Source organism: Arvicola amphibius, chromosome 7 (assembly GCF_903992535.2).
Source record: "Arvicola amphibius chromosome 7, mArvAmp1.2, whole genome shotgun sequence".
Lineage (NCBI taxonomy): Eukaryota > Metazoa > Chordata > Mammalia > Rodentia > Cricetidae > Arvicola > Arvicola amphibius.
In genome coordinates this window covers 108,319,879-108,345,694 of record NC_052053.1, presented here as the reverse complement: position 1 = coordinate 108,345,694, position 25,816 = coordinate 108,319,879, and the positions used below count along the sequence as shown (strand labels likewise).

Genomic DNA, 25,816 nt, shown 5'->3' with positions numbered 1-25,816 from the left:
CCTCACATTCCTGAACTCCAGGGGCCCAGGGAAGGTGGCTGCTTGGAAGAAGTTGTGTTAACAAATAAATTAAGCAATAAATAACCCCTGATTTTAGTGGAATCACTTTGAGTTTCTCTCCATTTAGTTTGATGTTGGCTGTTGGCTTGCTGTATATTGCCTTTATTATGTTTAGGTGTGTTATTTGTATCCCTGATTTCTCTAAGACCTTTATCATGAAAGGGTGATAGATTTTGTCAAAGACTTTTCCAGCATCTAGTGAGATGATCATGTATTTATTTTTCTTTTAGTTTGTTTGTATGGTCGATTACATTGACAGATTGTCATATGTTGAACCATCCTTGCATCTCTGAGATGAAGCCTACTTGATCATGGTGGATGATTTTTCTAATGTGTTCTTGGAATTTGCTTGCTAGTATTTTATTGAGTATTTTTGTATCAATGTTCATGAAGGAGATTTGTCTGTAATTCTTTTTCTTTGTAATGTCTTTGTGTGGTTTGGGTATCAGGGTAACTGTAGCCTCGAAAAAAGAGTTTGGCAATGTCACTTCTGTTTCTATTGTGTGGAACAACTTGAGGAGTATTGGTACTAGCTCTTATTGAAATTCTAATAGAATTCTGCTTGAAACCCAATGTCTATACTGGAGGCTTTTGATGACTTATTTCTAGTTCCTTAGAGGTTATAGGTCTATTTAAATTGTTTTTCTGGTCTTGGTTTAATTTTGATGTATGGTACCTATCCAGAAAATTGTTTATTTCCCTTAAAGTTTTCAATTTTGTGGAGTATAAGTTTTTGAAGTATAACCTGATGATTCTCTGGATTTCTTCAGTGTCTGTTGTTATTTTGTTAATTTGGATATTCTCTCTGCCTTTTGGTTAGTTTGGATAAAGGTTTGTCTACCTTGTTGATTTTCTTGAAGCACCAACTCTTTCTCTCATTGATTTTTTTGTATTGTCTTCTTTGTTTTTATTTTATTGATTTCAGCCCTTGATTTGATTATTTCCTGGTGCCTACTCCTCCTGGGTGTGTTTGCTTCTTTTTGTTCTAGAACTTTCACGTGTGCTGTTAAGTCTCACTAGTGTAAGATTTCTCCAGGTTCTTTATGTAGGGACTTAATGCAATGAACTTTCCTCTTAGCACTGCTTTCGAAGTGTCCCATGATTTTGAGTATGTTGTGCATTCATTTTCATTGAATTCTAGGAAGTTTTAACTTCTTTGATTCTTCCTTGACCCAGGGGTGATTCAGTTGAGCATTGTCCAATTTCCATGAGGTTGTGGGCTTTCTGAAATTAGTATTGTTATTGAATTCTAACTTTAAGCCATGGTGATCAATCATAGCTGGTAGATCCAGTCATGGAGATGGTTGGTTTGTGAGGACTCTGTTCTAAATGATGGATTGAGTCATTGATAGTGTCAAAATTTGAATGGACTTTTTGGGGTATTGGAAACTATGGGAGGTAGACCTCATTGGAGGAAGCAAGTCACAGAGAACATGCCTTTAAAGGGTATTTTTGTGCTCAACTGCATACTCTATTTTTCTTTCCTTCCTGGCTGCCATGAGGGGAGTGGCTTTGCTTCAGCAGGCCCATCTTGCCGTGATACCATCCCTCAGCACACAACCAAAACTGTGGAGTCAGATGACCATAGTTCATAAGCTCTGAAAGTTAAGTTTTCAGTTGTTTGTTGGCAAGTGTTATGTCACAGTGATAAAAAAGAAGACTTGTGCTTTACTGTGTTCGTCCTGAACAGTTATGCTTTGTGCGCACTACTGGGAAATGTTATTTTCAGGTGTGTGACTGTTGTTTATGCCACATTTGTTTAACTATGTGAAGCTGTGATTCTTTGCCTGTCTAACACACCTGATGGTCTAATAAAGAGCTGAACCATCAATAGCGAGAGAGGAGCAAGGATAGGCAGGGCTGGCAGGCAGAGAGTGTAAATAGAAGAAACGAGGAAGAAGAGGAGCAGCAAGAACAAGGAGAGGAGGACATCAGGGGCCAACCACCCAGCCAGACACAGAGTAAGAAGAAAAGTAAGATGTACAGAAATAAAGATAAAAGCCCAGAGGCCAAAGGTAGTTGGGATAATTAGTTAAGAAAAGCTGGCTAGAAGCATGCCAAGCTAAGACTGGACATTTATAACTAAGAATAAGCCTCTGTGAGTGATTTTTTTGGGAGCTGGGTGGTGGGTCCCTCAAAAAGCCAAAAGAATAAAACACCACAGAATAGCACACCTTCAGGGAGGGCCCATAGAATTTTCCCAATTGAGACATTGAGTGAATTGGAGCAGAGATATCCTTGCCAACCTCTCTGGTGACTGTCCTAAGTAGGTTGGAGATGATGTTGCCACAGTAACGCAGGGAGATCTTTGCAGAGACTGGAAGACATAACTATTAAACACATGCTGAGTACAGTTACTATTGATAACTCCCAAGAAGAAGTGATAACATTTTGATTACAAGGGATTGTGGTGGTGGCCTATGAATCCTCAGACCTTTGAAACAAATGAAGCCAGGAGCCTATTTAATTGCTACTTAATATATATGAGTGGAAGAGTTATAGGAACGGTTGGCAGAAAAGGAACTGGTCACTATAATAGAGATGCAGAACATTATCTAACATCTGGTTGTAAGCCAGTTCTTAAACCTGGAATCCCTTAATTAAGGGGTGGAAGGCAGGTTTCTTTGAGGAAGGATACTGCCAATGGTTACACATGATGATTGTCCCTCAGAGACGTGGCCTTTCACCAGGATGGATGTGAACTGAGGAATGTGAAATTCCCAGACAGTCAGAGGATAGCAGTCTGCACATCATAGTCCCTGGAGCACCAGTGCAACGCATCAGGATTCCGGCGACCCCAGTAGAGGCAGAGGAAGTCAGATGTAGTCCTGGCACATGTCTTTGATGAAAGGTCTAGAAGAAGCAACGATAGATGCTGAGATGTATGTGAGAGTGGGCACACGGCACAGGGGAAACGTGGCAAGAGGCTTGCGGATGTCAACTTAGGGCTGTGAAATTGTAGGACTGAAAGGACCAGTGTGACCCCCCTGCCTAAGGGAGAAATCAAACCATGCCACTTGGGAAATTAGTGACACTCTTAAAGATCTGAAAGATATTCATGTATTTGTTAAAAATCTGAGAGGGGGCTAGAGGGAAGGTCAGAAGCTAAGAACACTTGCTGCTCTTTCAGAGGACCCAGGTTTGTTTTTCAGTACCCACATGGTGGCTCACCATCTTTAACTCTATTCTAGGCATTAGGTGAAATCTAAAAAATTAAAAATTTTAAATCTGAGAGAGCTTTTTGTCTTTTAACACATCTGCGTAGTCCATCTAGTAGTGTCTTGGTCTGCTTTTTGTTGCTATGACAGAATATCACAGACTGAGAACTCATATCTCTTAGTTCTGAAGGCCACATAGTCCAATATCTAGGTGTTGGCATCTGGTGAAACCTTCGGTCATATTGTCACTCAGCAGAAAGCAGGACAAGAACTTGCTGAGAAATGGGTAGATGAGGGAAGCTCATCATTAAAGAATCTAAGTGAACCCATTGTTCATAAGCTAATCATCCCTTAAAGGGCTTATCTTTTGACATGGTTACAGTAGGGATTAAGTTTGCAATGTATGAACTTTGGTGGACACTTCCAAACCATCCCAAATAGACAAGTTAGCTTTTGAGATTGGAAACACCTTTACAGGTAAAGTACTGGCTAAGCAAGTATCACTGCCTTAGTTCAGGTCCCCAACACCATCTGAAAGCCAGGCATGGTGGTATCACCTGTGGCTCCAGCACCTGGGTAGCAGAGACAAAGGGATCGCAGGGGCTTGCTGTTCAGTCAGTCTAGTTGAAGCAGCGAGCTTGGAGTTCACTGAGAGACCCTGTCTCAACAAAATAAAAAGGCAGTTGAGGAAGAAATTGTCAATTTCCGTCCTCCACATATATACACATAAGTGAGCAAACTTCGGGAAGCTACCTGTTTTTTTTTTCCACACATGTAGACCACACACAAACATGAACAGTCAATTAATTTGTAGTACTGCATTTAGGATCTTTTCTAGAGCCAATAAACATCAACTTGGTAGCCTGAGCATGGCTGCTGACTAGAAGCCCAGAGTGTAGCTTTTTCAATTCCTGTTAAGGATAATCTGAAGCACACTGCTTTCCTGGGCTGTCACAGCATGGTCACTGTGATAGCATGGTCACTGTTCTACCTTGTCTGCTCAGTGACACAGTATAATTCTAGACTGACCTTTGTTTCCTTGCTGTCTAGAAGAACATCATGGTAGTCTATTATTTTGGTTCCATTTTATAAATACGGCCTGAGGAACAGGAAGTATCTACCATCCTACATACTTAAGGAAGACCATTAAGGCAGATGTGATCTCATACATATAGTCATGGCTATTTAGGAACCCAAGACAGGAGATCCATGAACCTAGGATCCATAAACTGGGCAAAATTATTTTAATTCATTCCTTAAAACAAAAACAGATTACCCTTATGTCAGAGGATAAAACATAAATCCCTGTGGTCCTAGCACATAAATTTGTCCATCTCAGAGGATGATGTGATGTGTTCAGCTGTTCTGTTTGGAGTTTGAAGATGGTGTACTGCATTAACTGCTCTTTGATCCTTTCCCTAATAACATGTGACTGCCAGTTTTCTTTTTTCTATATATTTTTAAATTTTTAATGCAATCTTTTCTCATTTACATAGCTATCCTCATTCCCACTCCCTCACCTCCTCCCGCCCCACCCTTCCTCCCACTCACCCTCATCCACTCCTCAGAAAGAGTAAGGCTTCCCGTGGAGAATCAACAAGTCTGACACATCACTTCCAGGCAGGACCAAGGCCCTCCCCACAAAACTAGGTTGAGCAAGGCATCCCTCATAGGGAGTGGGCTCCAAGACTCCAGTTCAAGCACTAGGAATAAATCCTGGTCTTAACTGCCAGTGGCCCCATAGACTGCCCAAGCCCCACAACTGTCCCCCACATTCAGTGGGCCTAGTTTGGTCCTGTGCAGGTTTCCCCCACTATCAGTTCAGAGTCAGTGAGCTCCCACTAGCTCAGGTCAGCTGTCTCTGGGTATCACCATCATGGTCTTGACCCCTTTGCTCATATTATCGCTCCTCCCTATCTTGGACTGGTCTCTGGAAACCCGGCCCCGTGCTTCGCTATGGATCTCTGTATCTGCTTCCATCAGTTGCCGGATGAAGGGTCTATGATGACAGTTAAGGTAGCATGACTGCCAGTTTTCATGGGACCTTGAACAACATAACACCTGGCTATGCCATACAAATGTCTTGATACTTGGGCTTTAGGACTCAGCAGGCCTGATGGTAAACACACATATCATATGGAGTTTCTGGCAAACCCCAAATGAGAATTGCAGCACTAAGGATAATACTGTATAGGATTTTGAGATATGAACATGCCAGATCTGTGATGTCTACACCACTGAAAGCCAATTCTTGGCTTACTGCCAGGCATTTGGTGACTGTTTAACAGCAGACTGTGGGATACTAAGTGACTGTGTGGTATAGACTGCTCTTTAGGAACTATGTGTGATCTAGTTCACTAAATCCTAAGTGCAGGCATCAGAATTCCACTACTGAATGGAATAGTGCATCCTGGGAAAGCTTGGCACAGTCTGGAAGCACAGGTAAATGTCTAACAAACTTTCATACCCCTTTTCTTCTACTTGCACATTCTGGCTCAGGGTCATTTAGCAGAGGAAGAGCACGTGCAGGCCTGGTTTATGATCAGTCAGCACTCTGTGTTGGCAACAATGTGAAGCAGCTTGCTGCTGACTTATGGCCCCAATTCCACAAAGAGGAATAACAATGAAGAGAAATTCTCCCAGTGGGTACAGTGTTGAACAGTACATTTCATTGACCTTTTTGTTAGGAAGGAGAACTGGCCTAAGGAATGAATCAATATTGATTTATGCACAGTAGATAATAGATTAGCCAGTGACTTGGAAAGAAGATGATTAAAATTAAGAAAATCATTAGATAAGGTATTGTGGATGGGCTATTAGAATTATACAAAATGTAAAAATATTTGTGAACCATATTACCCTCACCCGAGGGCATCCACCTGATAAGTGATTCCTCAGGATGATCTGCCCTGTAGATGTCAGCCAGCTAGTCTCTTTGCCCAGTTACTGTAGTGCTTGCTTAGTTACCCCACATGGCTATAAGAACTTAAGGTAAACAGTCTAGTTAACAGTATGGATTTCTGTTTGCCAAGTATAATCCAGTACTGTCATCATGGAGTGTTTGACTTGCTTATAGCAGAGGCCATTACAGAGACTCAAGTCTGATATTGTTGTCCAGATCAGTCTGATGGTAATTTAATTGTACTAGATCTTTTCTACGATGATGGGAAAGGCAATTTGCCTCCACAGAAATAGATATATATTGCACATGGTTTGTCTTTCCTGTCCATAAAGCTCCTTCTAGTGTCATAACCATGGGCTCATAGAACACCTTGTTTCATCTCCATGCTTCACTGCCACAGACAGCATTGTCTTTCGACAAGAAACTGAGTTTTCTAAGAATGCAGTGTGTCAGGATGGTCTGCCTGTGGAGTTAGGTGCTTTGGCCTCACACCCATGAGTCAGAAATGGCTAATTAATATAATGGGGGTGGGTGTTTGCTGACTGAGATGTGGGCTCCGTGAAGATATGGCATACAAATTAACCCAGGATTCATATTCTGCAATATATAATCCATGGTCAGAATTCATGGGCCTGTGAACCAAGGGTTAGATGTATCATTGCTCTTAGATTATTCCTAATAAATCTTGGGTAATTTTTGTCCTTATAGTTTATTCTCTGTAATTTTGTCTCTACACACTGGGCTTGGTGGGTTTGAAGGCCTATCTAGACAAGAGACAAATGTTTTTCCTCATATAAGTGAATCACACTTCTATTAACTAAGGAGTTGAAGCTACTACACAGCTGCTATTTTGTCCTCAGGCCCACGAGCCAACAGACCAGAGAAGGAGCACTGCATTGGTTGGTGTTCCTGGTCCTGATTACTACAGGGACGTTGGCTGTTGCACAAAGGGAGAGGACTGTGCTGGAGCCCGTCAGCACTCACATTAGCTAGAACACTAATGCTCAGGAGAACGGGTAGCCTGAATCGTACGAGAAAAGCCCCAAGGGTGGAAGAAAGGACAAATCGTGGTCTTTTGAAGCACCATGTTCAATAATCATGTTATTCCTTCCATGAGAGGGAAATAGTTTTCTTCTTTAAACCACTAGAATTTGTTTTACAGCAGCCCAATTTGCTTCCTAGATACTATAATCCATGATGTGTTGAGCTGATGAATTAGCCAAGGTCAACCTGTCACTTAACAAATTTTCTTGTGAGAGAGATAACCTATTTTATTTAAGTCTTTTTGAGATACATGTTAATCAATACATATACCTCTTTAAAATTGCTTGTTATAGACTCTATAACATGGAAAGTATATCATAGACTCTATAATATAGAGGGAAGCTGCAAGTTTGGGCATCAGTATGGAAAAACTCCTGATTTAGGGAGGACTTTATTTATGATAAGGTAAAATGAATGTGAGAAAGAACCAATAGAAGAAAAATAAATTGAGGATAAATTGTAGAAAACAGTTTATAGACTAAGATGTTAGAGGTGCAAGAGCTTTATCTCCAAGTTTATTCATGTTGTAGCATGTATAGTATTCCGTTATAAATAGTATTCCACTGTATGGAATCACCACATTTGCTTACCCATTAGTTCTTTGGCATTTGATTTGTGTCTTATGTAGTGAGTCTTTCTTTTCATAATTTCTTTAGGCTGCCAACCCCCAAATAATGGCACAGAGACTTATTAATTATGAAAGCTTGGCCTTTAGCTTAGGCTTGTTCCCAAATAGCTCTTATAATTTTAAATTAACTTGTTTTTATTAATCTACATTTTGCCATGTAGCTTTTTGCCTCTTCTCCTCTGTGTTTCTGGCTCCCTTTGTGTCTTGATGTATCTCCTGCCACACCAGATTCCACTACTCAGAGTCCTGCTTACTCTCACCTGACTAGCTCTTGGCCTTTCCACTCTTTATTAAACCAATCAGGTGCCTTAGGCAGGTGAGGCAAAACATAGACACATCTTCACATAGTGTAAACAAATATCCCTCAACAGTCTTAGTTAGGGCTTTATGCTGTGAAGAGACACCATGACCACAACAACTCTCGTAAAGGAAAACATTTAATTGGGGCTGGGTTACAGTCCAGAGGTTTAGTCTGTTATCTTCGTAGTGGGAAGCATGGCAGCATGCAGGCAGACATGGTGCTGGGGAGTTAGCTAAGAGTTATATGTGTAGATTGGCAGGAATCAGGGAGAGAGAGTGACACTGGGTCTGGCTTTAACATCTGAAACCCCAAAGCCCCCCAGTGACACACTTCCTCCAACAAGGCCACACCTACTCCAACATGGCCACACCTCCTAATAGTACCACTTTCTATGAGCCCATGGAAGCCATTTTCTTTCAAACCACAAGTTGCTTCTACCTTTTCCATATTATTAACACTAACATTGCTATACAAGTTTCTGTGTGGACTTCCATGATTTTTTCTTTAGGATACACACCTAGAAGGAGAATTGCCGAGTTATGTAGTAATCTAATCCTGTGTTTAGTTTGAGGAAGTACCAGACTCTGACTGCAAGCATCAAACAAGCTCTCAAAACCTGCCCTCAGTGACAGACTTCCTTCAGCAAGGCCACGTGTGGTAAACCTACTGAAAGAGTGCTACCAGCTAAAAATCAAGTATTTGAATAGGAGATATAGCATTCAAACCACCCTAGTGTTGCTCAATATATAAAAGTATGTGCGTGTATGTGTGTGTTTGAGAGAGCTGCTAACTGTATGATGTAAAATAAATTATAGAATTATTTTTAAATGTCCATTTTAAATATTTAATATAAATAATTCAGACAAAAATACCAGGATTGCTGAAATCATTAGGTAAAAAGTCTTCAGGCTATACTTTATCCACAGTCATTTTCTGAAGCTTTTTTTGTAATGTCCAATCTCAGTATTTACCCATAAATTACTTCACCAAAAGGGGAAATGGGTTTTACAGAAGTGGGTTGCTTGAAATAATGCCCTAAGTAGAGACCGTGGGTCTGGTCATAAGGAGGCTGGCGGTGTGTGGGCAGCAAAACCGAGGAGGCGAATGGGATGGAGATACCTCGTGGTCAGAGTGTGAAGGGACGGGTCTGTAGGATGCTGGCACACCAAAGTTTGCACAGAGAGGCAGAAACATCAAAAATTTAAAGAAGAGGAAGGATATTTTTTAGTATTTGTTGCATTTCGCTTTTCCTTGTAATTTTCCTCCAACCTTTCTGACTGCCACAGCATCCTGTACCACTCTACTGATGGGAATGGTTTCTCGTCACATCTGCTGTCAGACTATTCATAACTTCAGTCTGGCCTCACAACTTTGGGGAGATGCTTCATTGAACAGTTACAGATCACAGTGAATCTCTAGCTTTGATCTAAATCAGCCTAATTTTAAGACTCAGACTTGCTTAGTATACATACACAAGAATACAAGGTATCTTCTTTCTCAAATATGACCTTACTTTTAAAACAAAACTTAAAAGATGCTGGAGGATAATGCAAAGTGCTTTTGTTTGTCCAAATGTTGCTGGTGTGCATTGGAGCAGCCAGAATAATGATGGTTTCTGTATTTCTGTCACTAGATAATGCTTTTAAATTCGCATGTGCCAGGGGGTGCTGTTTATTTGTGTGTGTTTTTGTTGGAAATATTGCAGTATATAGTCTGTCACTGTCTTCACAGTCTGGGGGTGGGCCAAGGTACAGAGGGTGTGACGCTGGTATTTGTGTGAACTCCAGCTGGTGATGCTGAGCTTGGTTCATCTGCTTTCTCCTCCCTTTTCCTCCCCAGTCCTTCCCACCAGCGCCACAGCAACATCCTCCGAGTCTGAGAGAACTGCGCCCAGAGCGGGCACAGAGCCTTTTACTGCCGGCAACCTGCGGCCCTGGAGAAGACCACAAGAGGAGTGACAGCGCCTCTCCACCGCCAGCCTACGGACCGCCATGGCCAAGAGCCGCAGGGACAGAAACAGTTGGGGTGAGTAGCAATCAGTAACTTGTGCAGCCTTCACAGGGTCTAGCCCTCTGTTTTCTGCTGCTGGGTGCCCGCTCCGATGAATCGCGCTGTCACCGGTACTGAGCCTGGTGCAGGCCAGGCCTGTGGCTCCTTCCCCATCCCGCGCCGCCTCCTCCCAGCATTTGGACAGCACCCACCCGGCTCCTCTGGGGACTCTGGGCTCCGCCCTAAGAGCCAGGTTAGAAGGTTGGCGCAGAAGGTGGTCTAGGGCTGTGGTTGCGGGCAAAGAGGGGCAAAGGGTCGATCTGGAGCAGGCGAAGCCCCAACCCGCTTTCTGGGGCAAGGGCTTATTCCGATGCTGGCAGGCTCTGGGCGGGTGGTGAAACAATGAGGCGGAGCGCGCGAGCTAGGACACTGAGCTGCAGAGCGTCTCAGCAGCCTGGGAGATGGGGTACCCCCCTGAGAGTCCCTAGCACTGCACACTTACTTCATTTTGGGGTTAGTGGAGGAATGGAGAAGAAGGCGAGCCGAGTTGGGGTTTCTAGCCTGCCGCCCAACCCAGACCTTCTTCAGACTAGCCTCAAGACTGGCTTTGTTCTTCGATTTTTACCTTGTGGAGATACTGGGTTCATGATTCAGCACCGGGCCTAAGGAAGGGCTGGGCCCAGTGGGTTCACGCGCGAGTGGGTGGGCGGTGCTCACGCAGGCAGAGCGGAAAGGAGTGCAGCGATGCGGGAAAAACCGCGCCCCGCCCGCTGTGCTGTTCGGGGACCAGATCTGTAGGAGTGTGGGCGCCTGGGCGGCCTTGTCGGGTTGGGCTCTTGATTTCTTGCAGGCACAGTAGTTAGCACATCAGCATCTTAACTAAAACCCTATAAACACATTTTATGATCCGAACCAGCGCGGATCTCAAACTACAGGCAGGTGGTATATAGAAAAACATTGTGTTCTACTGGCTTTGCATTGTTATTGTTTTGAAAGTTCACGCCCACTAGGAGTTCATTGCTTCTTGGTTTTCTGTCTCCTGTTCTATTTCTGTCTTACTAAGAGGATAGATGTACCTTTTACTTGCTTATTTTTGTTTTCTTTTGTCAAAAGATCATAATGCCTCCTTGCCTTCTGTTGATGTGGTGGTCACAAGATGAGTTAGTCCTGTGGGCAAGGCTTACATCTGAGAGAGTACCCTAGATTCCCGGTTGCTGTGGGGAGGTGGAGCAGGCAGTCAGTATCTGACTAAATTTAAGAGAAGCAATTTTATTTTCCCAGATCACCAAGCCCAAATTTCAATATTGCAGGCACAGTCTTTGCTTCTTTTGAAAACTTGGGTAAAGGTCTCTGGTGTCCCTTTCCATTCCTGTTCTTGTCTGGAATAGGAATTTGGACACTTGACCGTTCATGGTGAAGGTGCATATGTTCAACTCGGATTTTAGACTTGATCTTTGGATTGGATTATTGACTCCACCCTGCTAAGAGCCAAGCACGTGGAAATGTATTCTAAGAATTCTTTCTTCATTATTCTTCAGTGTTTGGTTACAGGTTTCTTAGCCCCTTCCCCACTGTCATTCTTAAATGGGATTTCCATAAGAACAAATTGGAAAATCAATAGAAATGAAGGTTCCCTCATCATCCAGCCAGGGGTTGAGTCAACAGGTCTGGTGGCAGAGGAGCAGGTCATCTATGATGTTATTTTGAGAAACAGTCTCTTAGCTCATTTATGTTTGATAGAATCAGCTTCCAAACAGTTTACTCCAAAGTCATCGGGGCAATATAAATGTGATAAATTAGGAGGGAAATGCCAGAGTCATTATATGTCCACTGGAAACTCCCTATTAAAAATAAACACTGGAATTGTGGGTGTGACCTCAATATCCTACGGGAAATGCTTCACTATGTAGGTTTTCACTTGCTGTGCAGTGTGTATAAAATATATTATTTGGAATTGTAGTAATAAGAGGCAGACATTTTAACAAAGATATTAGCCATTCCTGCCTTAATTCCATTTTCTTACAGCGCCTGGTATAGCATTGTCTGCCTAGCACACAGTAGGTGTTTATTACAGCGCCTGGTATAGCACTGTCTGCCTAGCACACAGTAGGTGTTTATTACAGCGCCTGGTATAGCACTGTCTGCCTAGCACACAGTAGGTGTTTATTACAGCGCCTGGTATAGCACTGTCTGCCTAGCACACAGTAGGTGTTTGATGACAGCAGTGGAGGCTTACGTCATTGAAATAACCTCATGGGAGGTGGACACTGTAATCTTCACTTTTCATGCTAAATGACAGGGCTAGAAAATGATAGATCGGCATTTCCATCTGGGAACTCGATTTGAGATTCTTTTTCCTTCCCCTCTGTTCTAGCCCTCCTCTGAGGAGACAGGTGATTCTGTCTGCAGTTACCCCGGACTGCATTGCCAGTGCAAATTCAGCTGAATTATCCTATTTGGTCATTAGCCTCTTAAATAATTGTGTTTACTATCTATTTTGTAGCTGGGAAAAAAGTGGAAGTCACTCGTAAGATAAATTACTTAGTTCAAGTGATATATTTTGTAAGTTAGAGAACCATGGTGAGAAGCTAGGGTTTTCTTCTGATTTACCTTTGGTAGCACAATACCACAGAGTGTTTTCACAAATGAATGAGTCGGGATGTGAGGTAGGGAAAACGGGTTCTCAGAAGTCAGAGGTTACTCTTATGAGAAACCAGACTGCTGTTGCATAAAGAACAGCGCAGTGGCCCTTCCTGCCTGCTATCCCCAGCCGTGATAAAGGAGAAAACCGAGACAAAACAGTTAACCCAGATTTGGGAAATGCAGTAATTCCCAAGTAAAGAACAAGAAAGGCATTTACAAATCTGCACATAAAAGCTCAGGACCTGTAGAGCTCTGAGATGAGGATTGTTTTCACTGAGCGGACCCTGCCATTTGGTCTTGCGGAGACCAGGGAGGCCAGAGAGTAGAACTGCTTGTGCTGGGCACCAGAGTTGGAGGTGGTGTTGAGGATATTTGGAGACATCACTGGGAAGCCAGTGTGTGGACAGCTGAGAATCCGCAACCTGACCAAGTCTGCATCTATGTAAGCACTGAAGAGGCAACTTTTCAAGCGTGGGCATTATTATTATTGTTTTCATCATTAGGAAATCTGAGATTAGAGACCCGGAGGAACTTGCTGGAGACACCGTGGTTTCTGTGTTCTAGAACTAGGATTTAAGTCAGGATTGGTTGTTCCCACTGTCTATTTACTGAGGACTAGAAGCTAGAACAGATACCAAACATTGTCACAACAAGCCTATCTAGGACTAAGCTGGTGAGAGAAATCAATGCCTATAAACCCAGTCACCTCGGACTAGAAAAGCAGATGAAGTGTGCTGGTGTGGGAGGGAAAGGGGACAGATGAGTATCAGAAACAGTAGCCCAGAAAGCAGCCTTTCAGTGCAGGCTGGAGTACAGCTACCAGAAACAGAGCAACAGTGTAAACCTTTCTGTTTGTTTATTTCTGTTAATTTAACTTCCTCAAAAACTTGAGATACAATGTAAGAATTTACTGTTCTACAATTTTTGACAAAAACTGACAGTATAATAATAGTGTACAAAAATGTTTGAAATAAAGTTTTAACTAGGGCTGCCTGGAAACAAACACCAACTTAGCGTCACAGTAAATATAAGAAATTCCCATTTGTAGAAATGACATTTGTGGGAATTTTAGGCTAGGAAGTTTTAGATTTCTGGTTTTGTTTTTGAAGGGAAATTAGCAACAGTATGGATATGATATGGTTATGAGCAGAACTGTGGGCTAACGTTGAAGAAGGAAGATGTGGAAGTTATAATTTAACAAGTTTGCTAAGTGTGTCCTTGAAGCTTGGAAATGAGAGAAACGGATTTAAGAAATAGAGTAAATGGGAGTCCCTTATACAACCAGTAATGCGCATGGTGTAAAGTGGGGGGAGGTGTAAAGTCCTCGGACCTGGGGTCCCTTATACAACCAGTAATGCGCATGGTGTAAAGTGGGGGGAGCTGTAATGTCCTTGGACCTGGGGTCCCTTATACAACCAGTAATGCGCATGGTGTGAAGTGGGGGAAGGTGTGAAGTCCTCAGACCTGAGAGCTACTAGAACAACCAATAATGAGCATTGTATGGGGGTTGTGATTAAAGTTAGAATTTGAAGTGGACCAGCCGGGCGGTGGTGGCGCACGCCTTTAATCCCAGCACTCGGAAGGCAGAGGCAGGCGGATCTCTGTGAGTTCAAGACCAGCCTGGTCTACAAGAGCTAGTTCCAGGACAGGCTCCAAAGCCACAGAGAAACCCTGTCTCGAAAAACCAGAAAAAAAAAGAAAAAAGAAGAATTTGAAGTGGACCAAAGAAAATAAATCAAAGTAAAGAAGTACTGTGTAATCAGAAAGCGCTATTTCTAGATCTTAGATCAAAGTCCAGGCCCAGATCCAGCTTTAGGTTTTTATATGGAAGAAGCTTTCAAAGGTGCAAGATCATGATGTGAGTCCCACTCCCTGGTTCTAGAGCTGAGAGTATCTCAGAGGACACAGCTGCTGGCTTCCGTGTCTGCTCAGGTGTGTCATGTTGGGGATCAGGGAATGCTGCCTTGGAGTGTATGAGCTGAGTTTGTACACTATAGAAAAGGATTGGGAAGACATATTCTTTAGGTGATTCCCATTACTGGTGTTGTATATGACCAGCAGTCTAAGTGTTTGAATGAGTTTGCATTTGTACAGTGTTTTGAAAATACAGATAGTGCCAAAGAAGCTAAAGAACATTCTAGTGAAATGGGAATTAATTAGAGTAGAACAGAGCTGGTGTCTCTCTAGCAGAAAGACCACATCCCCAGCACCAGGCATTTACATAGGAGAACTACCTGTGTCAGGCCACACTGTCAGGATTGTCATGACAGAGGGTGTGGCTGAGACTGTGATGATCAGAACGAGCAGTCAGTCATATACAGGAGGAGGTGGAAAGTCTGGTGGGTGAAGAGTCACTCGAGACAGAGGTCAGGTCTACAGATGATGCCACATTCTTTCTGTAGTCATGGAGGGTGCTGAGTACATTTCAGATCACGATCCTACTTGCTTCCTGGCTATTGAAGTTGACTTTGAAACCTGTCATAGAGCTGGGCTATTGTTTATGGGCGATATTGCTTATTGTCCCCTGTTTAAAAAGTAACCACACCTAGCTGTATTAGTTCCTTCTCTTGTCTTTGTGATGAACTACTTGAGAAAAACAACTTAAATAAAAGGGCTTATTTGGGCTTATGATTTGAGAATGGAGACAGTCCGCCATGATATGGAAGCATGGCTTCAGAACATGAGGTGATCGACAGGAAGCAGGAAGAGCAGACAGGAAATAGGGCCTGGATATTTAACTTTATGATCTAATCCCATTGACCCCCTTCCTTCAACAAGCCTCCACCTCCTAAAAGTTCCACAACATTGACACACGGTGCCACCAGTGGAGAACCACATGTTCAAACACTTGACCCTGTGAGGGATATTTTTCTGCAGTCCTTGTCTTCATGAAACAAAACCACAAATTTCAGCCGGGCGGTGGTGGCGCACGCCTTTAATCCCAGCACTCGGGAGGCAGAGGCAGGCGGATCTCTGTGAGTTCGAGGCCAGCCTGGTCTACAAGAGCTAGTTCCAGGACAGGCTCTAAAAAAGCTGCAGAGAAACCCTGTCTCGAAAAACCAAAAAAAGAAAAAAGAAAAAAAAAACCCACAAATTTCTAAATTTCTATTAGATTACGCGTGTATTGTATCACACACACAAACACACACATAACGTGCTGCTTGATACATACCTTTATATAATATGTGCTGTTTGATGCACGCACACACACACACACATATAAAACATGTGCTGTATATTCTCATTTCCTGAATTTTTCTCATTTATCTTTATTCCACTGCTTCTTTTTCCAGATACAGTTTTCATATGTGTACATAAACATGCACACACACACACCACTCTCTCACACACACATATATGCACATGTACTCACACATGTAGACAGAGTTTCTCTGTATTGACAGCTGCTCCCCAAATAACCACAAAGAAGGTTATTATTAATTGTAAATGATCAGTCAATACCTCAGGCTTGTTACCAGCTCTTCTATTAACCCGTATTTCTTATCTACAGTCTGCCACATGGCGGTACCTTCTTTCAACGTGGCACGTTTATCTTGTTTTTCTCTGCATCTGCTCAAGACTCCAGTGACTCCACCCTTCTTCTTTCCAGCTTCCTCTGTATGACTATCCCTCCTCTATCTCCTGCCTAGCTGTTGGCCAGTCAGCTCTTTTATTAAGCTAATCAGAAGGCGCCTTGGAAAAGATACATTGTCACAGTGTATAAAAAAATAATTCCACAACACAGACATTTACATGCACGCACATAGATATTTACACAAGTACTCACAAACACACACATGAACATGTGTGCACACATGCACACACAGACTTAGGTTCTGACACCAACTTGTTTTTATTACTCCTGGGTTCCACCTTTGCCCCCCTTTTCAAACTGTCCAAAATCCTCCAAAAAGAATAAAGATTATTTATTTTTATTTTTTTTTCTTTCTTGCAGTTTTGGGGAGTGAGCCTGTGCCCTGTATGAGTTTGGCAAGCACTCTACCACTGAGCTGTATTCTCAGTACATTTTTTTGCCCCTTATTTGTCTCATTAAGTTGTTCAGGCTAACCTTGAACTCATTCTGTAGCTCAGATAGGTGTTGAACTTATTATTGTCAACATCCTAAGTAATATAGACTTGTGCCACCAGGATGCCTTAATTTTATACTTATGTTTTTAATTAAGGTATAATTACATCATTTCTCCTTGCCCCTTTCTTCCGACTCTTCCCTCTATCCCTCCCCCTTGCACTCTCTCAAATTCCTGGCCTTTATTTCTTTAATTGTTACATATGTATGTGTATGTGCATATATTCCTAAATATATAAATACAGCCTGCTCAGTCCATATAAGGTTACTTGTATGCAGATCATTTCAGGGCTGACCATTTGGTACTGGATCGCCAATTTGGGGGGAGTCTTCCCTGGGGAAAGCTATTTCTACTGCTCTCAGCATTCCTTAGTTGCCTGTAGTTCTTTGTGTAGAATTGAAGTCCCATGAGATTTCCACTTTCATGTTAGCATGTCTGCTGATATTGTCTTCATTCAGTTCTTGTTGAGGCAGCCGTGCTGGTGAGATTTCATGACTGTAGCTTCTATGACATTTCTAGGAGATGAAACTTCACAGTGTAATATAAATGCAATCTAGAATGTGCATTTTTCCAAAAATATTTTGTTCACCCTGTATCCTCACCCACTCTTGGTGTCGTAAGAGTGTTGTAATGTAGGGTGTGGCCTCATCATTTTCTCAGCCCACTGCACTGATGTGTGAGCCTGAGTTCTGTGATTATTCACGTTCATAAATTCCACTAGATGCCTGTTTGTTCCTTGCCCATTTTATTTTTTTTCTTCTTTTTGATTTTCTGTATCTTTCTGTATCTTTGTTGTGCAGATCCATTTTCCTATTTTGTGATATGACTTTGCTCTTTGCAAACAGACATTTTGTTTAAATGTAGTCACATTAATAAATATTCCCTTTTATGGTTTGAGATTATTTTTTAACTTTGTTTTCATTTATTCTTTGTGTTTTTCATATCATGCCTCTTGATCTCACCCATCTCCCTCCTTGCCCCCAGAATAAAACAAAATACAATTTAAGAGAAAAAAGGAAAAAAAAGAGAGAAAGATAAAAGTAAGCATTTTGTTATGGGAGCTACAGTGTGACACAGTGAGTCACACAGTAAACCCCTTTATCCATACGGTTTTACATGCAGGCATTCATTGCAAAGAATCATTGGTCTGGTTTGAGGATGCTAGTCTCTGCTACACCATCTCTTCTAGGCCATCACTAGAATTCTTCCTAGACATCCTGTTCCTGCCCTGTGTCATGGAGATCCTGCAGCCCGGGGTCCAAAGGACCAATAGTCCCCACTCCGACTCCCCCGATCCCATGCTTCAGCACATCACAGAGTGGTGGATTTTGGGGTGGGGTGGTTGCAGGGTTGGTCAGCCTGCCAGCTCTCCCTTGTCCTCACCACCAGGGTGAGCTCTCTAGTGTTACTTGGCTAGTTCAGCCCTTGCAGCGATGAGTTTTCCTGATTTTGCATCCTCAGGAAGGTTCTCCTACACCTACACCTTCAGAGCAGCCACACCCTGTTGTCCAGGTGAGGTGTAGAGGCCACTCTCCTAAGTGCTGCAGTCGATGAGAGGCAGGGACAGCTCTCTCCTCTTATGATCTCAGGGCCAGCCCTTCCACTTGCCTCAGGTATTGATGGGAGGTGTTGGGGGAAGGCTTCTTAGACTGTGTTCACTTTTAAAAATCATTTTTATTTTTGTGTATATATGCATGCATTTGTGTGTGTGTGTGTGTGTGTGTGTGTGTGTGTGTAGGCCAGAGGTTGATGTCAGGTGGGTTCCTAAATCACTCTTCATTTTATTTTTTGAGATAGAGTCTCTCATGAAACCTGGAAGCAAATCTGGCCGTCAAGACCCAGGCACCCTATATCTCTGCCTCCCATGCCCAGGGAATGAGCATGTAACACAGCACAGGATCTTACACCTGTAAGTGCAGTGCTCAGACCTGCGTGGTTTCGTAGCAGATGCTTTACCAGCTGAGTTGTCCCCCAGCACCTCCTTTTCTCTTTTTGTTCTTTAGATCAAATAGTTAAAAACTGACCTATTTTCAAATCCATATTAATGTAAAATATTTAAAACTAGTAGTTTTCTTGGTTTAAAAGTAGATTTAATAATCTACCTTTTATCCCATTTCTATATACCCCCTTTTTCTTTTCAGAGTAGATTTAGTAATCTCCCCTTTTATCCTATTATATCTGTATCACCCCTTTTTCTTTTCAAAACAAGAACCCTGAATCTAATCTACTTTGTTTAGCTTTTTTTCCTGACCATTACCAATAACAACTTGTAACCAATTCCCCTATGCAATGACACATAATACCCAATGAAAGATCAGAAACCATCCACCCCACCTTTTGGGAATGGGGGTATAAATTTTACTTCCTGCTGACTGAGGGTGACAGCATCTTTAGAAGATCCTGGAAAGAAAAATTTGGGTTAATTATTAAGTCTTGGAAGAGGTAGCTGTGTCATTGGTTGTCCAGTTTGTGTGTGGTTGGAAAGTGCAGGGCTTGTCTCACGTCCTGGCTGGAGTAGTCTGTGAGGCTGGACCGTCTCAGCTAGCCACCTCAGAATTGTTCTGAACAATTTGTAGTCCAAAGGTGATCTTTAGGTGATGTTTTTCATCTTAATGGTTCTATCATAGTCCTGATGGAATCATCATTGTGGAATCCCATCACCTTTTTGGAGACTTCAGAGATTGTATTAGGTCAGATTATTCCTTTCTTGGTAATTTTTTCTGGGTAGTTCTCTCTTCTTCTTTGTATGCTTATTTGTCCAAAGGTCTTTAAATTCCTCAAGATGGTTGTTTTTATTTTCCTAAAAAGTAAAAAACAAACCCCTGCCCAACCCTAACTTTGGGGAGGTTCCAAATCTAGTATTTTTTTTTTTTTTTTTGGTTTTTCAAGACAGGGTTTCCCTGTAGTTTCTAGAGCCTGTCCTGGAACTAGCTCTTGTAGACCAGGCTGGCCTCGAACTCAGAGATCCGCCTGCCTCTGCCTCCCGAGTGCTGGGATTAAAGGCGTGCGCCACCACCGCCCGGCTCAAATCTAGTATTTATCAGTTTTGATTTATGGTTTCTCCTGAATTTTTTGTTCTCTCTTCTATAGCTGTCATCATCCAGAACAGTGTGGTTTCTTACAATAGGTATTAGGTTCTTTAATTGCTCTTGGAAGGAGTTTCTTCCACAATGACAGGAAATGACTGAGCCGAATTTGGCATAGGGGCCTGCGAGAGGTCTTTCAAGGTGTTTCCCAATGGCAGAGGGTTGGTTACCTTGACTGTCCCTTATTGATCTATGTTCATTAGTTCAATGCCTGGAACATTGCCACACCTTCTGTATAATCAGAAGGGAGAGGCATTCTGTTTGAATTATGCTTATAAAATATTATTTCTAGGAATGCCCTATTTACAGTCCCTTTTAAGGTGACCTTGTTTGCCACAATTGAAGCACCTGACATTTAGATTTTTCTTCAAACCTCTGGAAATCACCTCTCCTATCCAAGCGTCATCATGATCATGAGATTCAATATTAATTGTATCTCAGACCCATTGTTCCAAGGGTGCTGGTCTTGCTTTTAATGGCCTGATTACTCTTTTGCATTGTGCATTAGCATTTTCAAAAGCCAGAGATTCAATTATTGTCTAGCTTCTGAATTTGGTATCACTCTATTTACTGCTGAAGTCAATCTTTGTAAGAAATCCATGCTGTTTTCTTTTGGGCCCTGTATGACTTTAATAAATGACTCAGTTTTCTTTCCTACTTCTTTAATTTTGTCCCAAGCATTCATATGTCTCAAGCATTCATATGTGACCATCATATAGAGATTACCTTTTTATATTAGCATAATCTCTCTTTCCAAGAAGTAGGTCTTGGGAGATTTCCATCCCTCTAGCTTGACTTCATTTTTTCACCTTTCCACCATATCTTCCATTGTAATTGAGGACCAGGATCCAAGACTGATATAACCAAATCTCTAGTCTTGAGGGATAATTCTATCACAAGTTGACCATGAGTTTAACATTTGCTTCACAAAAGGTGACTATATGCCATATAAGAATCTTCTTAAATCTAACATTGCCACAGGAGTCCAGTCAGCTCTTACACAGTCTTGGGGATATCTATCATTTGGCAATTCCTATAAGGTTACAGGATGTATTAAGGTTGATTGCTTGAAATCCTTAGGCTCTTCCTCTCTAACCTTATAATGCAATGCTGAAATTGGTTCTCCTTTAAATTTCCTCTGTCTGGATTTGAATATCTCTGTGATCTGTCTTAATAAGTTTTTCTTAAGCCTGTATCTTGGCATTCACATCAACCAACTATTTTAGAGATAAACCAAGAATTGGCAAGATGATAATTAACATTTTGTCAATCCCAGTTAAGTTGATTATCCTTGAATTTAATTATTCCATTTTAAATCATGTGTTGCATAATCATACAGAGACCTAACTCTATAATAATAGTGTTTCCCATTTTTTAACATATGAAAAACTCTATCATTTAGCTAATTCCTCCCTTTAATAATTTCCAGTTGTCTCACCAAATCTGTTGCTGATGACGATTCAGATGACTATGAAGTGTGAACCTGACTGATGTTGCGTAGAACAGTAGAAGCCTGAGCAGATTTCAAGGCAGCTACCTCGTTTGGCAGCAGCCCCAGAAGGGGGTCCAGGGGAAACCCACCAGGAGAGAAGAAAGGAAAACCTAGTTGGTGGGACAGTGACCCAGTTGGTGGCCAGAGCTGCATATAGCTCTGGCCTATGCTGGTAGCTGCAAAGCCACAGACAAGCAGCTTTTTTTGTGAATTTTACCCCAAAAGTTGGGCACCAGATGTAGCATGAATTCTAATTGGTCTTAATAATAAAAATCCAGAGTCAGATGTAGGGGTTAATGCTGAAAGATCAGAAAAGCAGAGCAGCCAGCCACTAGTTCTTGTCTCTACTGAATCCTCAGACCAAAGGAGCAATCAATCCTGTCCCTACAAATCCTCAGACTGAATGCTCTCTCTATGAAACCTTAGACTGACTCTCAGTTCCTGTCTCCTCCCAACTTATATTCCTCCCTCTGCCCAGCCATATCACTCCTGTCTCCACCTCCCTAGTGCTGGGGTTGAAGGTGTGTGATCCCAAGTACTGGGATTACCTTTGTGTTTCTGTTTCTCTTTTAGACAGATTTAATCTCACATTGCCCAGGGTGGCCTTGAACTCAGAGATCTGTCTGCCTCTGTGATACTGAGTGTATGCCACCACTGCCTGTCCTCTATGGTTAACTAGTGGCTTAGCTTTGCACTCGAATCTTCAGGCAAGCTTTATTTGCTAAATCACAAACAAAATATCACCACATTTTCTATTCTCTTTATTTTGTATGTGTGCTGGGGGAGGGAGAGATATTAGGAATTCATCCTAGGGTCTTGCACGTTCTAGGCAAGTATTCTCCTACTAAGCTATGTCCTAAACATTCATTCATTCATTCATTCATTCACTCACTCATTCTTCTCTCATATATTACATCCCGAATGTAGTTTCCCCTCCCTTTTCTCCTCCCAGTTCCTCCCTACCACCTTCCCTCTCTCACAGATCCATTCCTCCTCTGTTTTCTTTCAGAAGAGGGCAGGCTTCCTACGGGTTGTCCTTGTTTCTTAATTATAGCTTTTAAAAATTATCACTGAATACTGAAATTTAACATATTTATTAACAAATAATTTTTGGCATTCATTGAAACAATATGACTTTTCTTCAGTTCATTAGGCTGTTTCAGTACATTACTAGATCTCTACTGAAGTTATCTGGTGGGCCTACAGTCAACCCATGCTGCTCAGTGCTCCCTGTTGAAATACACTGCTGAGCTTGCTGATCCTTTGAGTAAGATATTTACAAGCAAGTTTGTAGCTAAGTTTCTGTCCTTGTACTTTATTTGACTTTAGTATTAAACTGTCAAGATTATATTAAGGTTATAAGGTGAGTAGAGGCTATTTATTTTTCTATTATTTGAATAAGTTAGTATAATATAATGATCCAGTTCAAGGAAACTAATCTATTAAACCACCCTGACCAGCTATCTCATCTAATAATAATATTTTGAAATATTATTCCAACTTCTGCATTAAATTAATGCTTTTTCTTTTTCCTAGAGTCACTTCTAGTAATTTATAGCTTTCTTAAACCTATATATTTCATTCACATGGCACAATTGCTGTGGCTTTCTATTATTTTTCTTAGCTTAAATTTTCTTTAATTTGTGTGTCATATGTCTTTAATTATTCAGTATGTTTTTCTGCTGGATTTACCTTATTTCTGTGTATTTCTTATTTTTTGGATATATTCTTTTATTATTTTTTAACTTAAAAATTGTGGGATACACCCAAATTTTTTATTATCTCTATATAAAATGGTATATATGTATATGTAGTCCCTCTATTTATATGGCTATATATTTTCTCTAAATGGAATTTTTGTTTCTAATATATATTGATATAATTTATTTTCATGGGTTTTACTTAACTGTCCACAACAGTATAGAATTTCCTAAGTTGCAGTTTATTAAATGTGTGCTTGGGTTAGTCTAGTCCGGATGTATGTTGTGTGGCAGCGTGCCTTCTGTGATAACAGACATGTCCAGACCTGCAGTGGTCCAGTGTGAGCACACATAGGCCAAGTGCGGCAGTTGAACATGTTAAATATGGTCAAGCAACAGTGAGGAACCAAATATTCAATGCATTTGAGTTTAATTTTGTAAAGTTAAATATTCACATATGTCTACTGGCCACATGTAAAGCAATCCATACTATAGAATACCCATAATTTACATTGGTTTTATTTTAGGGTTTATTATATTTACATTTTATGTGTTTGAATGTTTAAATGTATGTCTGTGTACCATATGCATGAAATACCTGCAGAAGTAAGAAAAGGGTGTCAGATCCCCTGGGCCCCAAGTCACAGATGGTTGTAGTTGCCATGTGGGTGTTGGGAACTGAACCCAGGTCCTCTTCAGCAGCCAGTGCTCTTAACTGCTGAGCTATCTTTCTAACCCCCAATAGTTTGAATAAAATGTTTGAAGTTTACTTTATATCCTAAAATAATCTTAATTTTTATGACTATTACACATTCTTGAGCAGCATTTTATGTTTTCTGACGTGTGGGTATGTGTGTGTGTAGATCAGGGCTCAACCTTGAATATCATTCATTTCTTGGGTGCCATCCATCTTGCCTTTGGAAACAGTTCTCTCATTTGGCCTCTAGGCTGATTGGACAACAAGCCCTGGAATCTGCCTGACTCCATCTTCAGCACTGAGGTTATACACATATGCATCACCATGCTTGGCTTTTTTGTGTGGGTTCTAGGGATTAAACTCAGGTCCTCAGTTTACACAGCAGGCTCTTTACTAACTGGGCTAGCTCCTTAGCCCATGTTTTCTAATTTCTGTATAGTGGTATATATACATATGTATATGTATGTACACACACACACACACACACACACACACACACACACACATATATATATATTCCTATAGCTGGATTTTTCTTTGGATTGCAAAAACTCACAAAAACAACAACAACAACAACAACAATAAATGCATGAGACTTATTAATTATAAAAGCTCGGTCTATAGTTTAGGCTTGTTTCTAACTAGTTTTTCCAACTTAACTCTTTTCTGTCCATCTATGTCCTACCATGTGGCCAGTGGCTTTTACCTCTCCTCCAAGTGCATGTCTTGCTTCCTCTGTGCCAGGCTGACAACTCTGGCTTTATTTTTCCCAGGATGCTCTCTGTCCAGAAGCCCCACCTATACTTCCTGCCCAGCTATTGGCCGTTCATCTTTTTATTAAACCAATCACAGTGACACATCTTCACACAGTGTAAAGGAATACTCCACAACACATTCCATTTAGCTGAGACTTTCTCAGTGCATAGTTCATTATCTTTTATTTACTAGCTAGTTTGGGATGCTTTCATCTATAAGATACTACTAGCTGAATGACATTGATAATTTGTCAGTTCTCCCTTCTTCACTGCTGTTTTACTTATGTACTTTTGCACTGTTAGGCATTTATAAATCTGATGCTACCACATCTTGATGAATTCAGCCTTTATTTGTATATAGTAGGCCTCTAGTGTAATATTTTTGACTCAATCTTTTCTGTTTGATGCTAATATAATATGTTTCATATTTCTTGTGCTGGTTTCATTTGTGAACCTACCAAGTGCCTCCTATAGAATGAGTCATCTTGTCTACCTGAATAGTGACGACCTCTTGGATGTGGATGCTATTGGTGAACTTCCATGCTCACTTTGAAGTTCCTGAGGACCTGACCATCTGACCAAAGGGCTGAGAGATGGGTCATCCTGTACCCTTCATATGGCTGCTGCCTTCTCACATGTCACTGGTTCTATTGGACACCAGGGCCTTTCTTCACTCTGTCTTCTAGCTGCCCTCCATGTCTTTCTTTACAAAATCTGAACTAGACCTCAGTTAAGAAAAAACGAGTATAGTGCCATAGTTCTAGTCTGTTAGCACAGAGAAGAGCTGAAAACGGTGGAGAGATGTGAGCAGGACAGACGGTACTGCAAACAGTACCCATTCTTCTCAGAATAGCTCACTCAGACGTGATCAGAGGACCAGAGAACCAGATAATTCTGTTGAAAGCAAGTGCTTCTAAAACCGGCCCAAAGTGTCTCTAAGTCCATGCGTATTTGCTTGTTTTCTTTCATAGAAAATTACTTTCCATATGCTCTTTGGCTTAAATATGTGAGTATATTTTCTTATAATTAGTTTTTTCCTATAATGTGATTTCAAGTGACTGTATACTTCACATAAATACCTGTGTCGCAATTTATGTACAGTGTCCTGCAATTAGACCTTTGGGTTATTTCTGATTTGTCACCATGTAATAACACGTTATGACTCTATAAATACCTGTGCATGGCTCTGATGATTTCCTTAGAATCAATTCCAGGAAATGAAATTGTTGGGGGCAAATTATGTATATTTTTAATTTTTTTATTAATTCCAGTA

The 25,816-nt window shown here is 41.4% G+C and overlaps 1 protein-coding gene across 1 annotated transcript in view; it reads left to right on the top strand.

Moving 5' to 3' along the window:
• Nucleotides 1-9,995: 9,995 nt before the first annotated feature.
• The window catches only part of Atl1 (atlastin GTPase 1), a 61,504-nt gene continuing 45,683 nt past the window's right edge, over nt 9,996-25,816 (top strand). Inside the window, exon 1 of the mRNA XM_038337123.1 lies at nt 9,996-10,118. Within this exon, the coding sequence (XP_038193051.1) occupies nt 10,085-10,118 (34 nt within the window). The 5' untranslated portion in view covers nt 9,996-10,084. The remainder of the gene's footprint in view (nt 10,119-25,816) is intronic.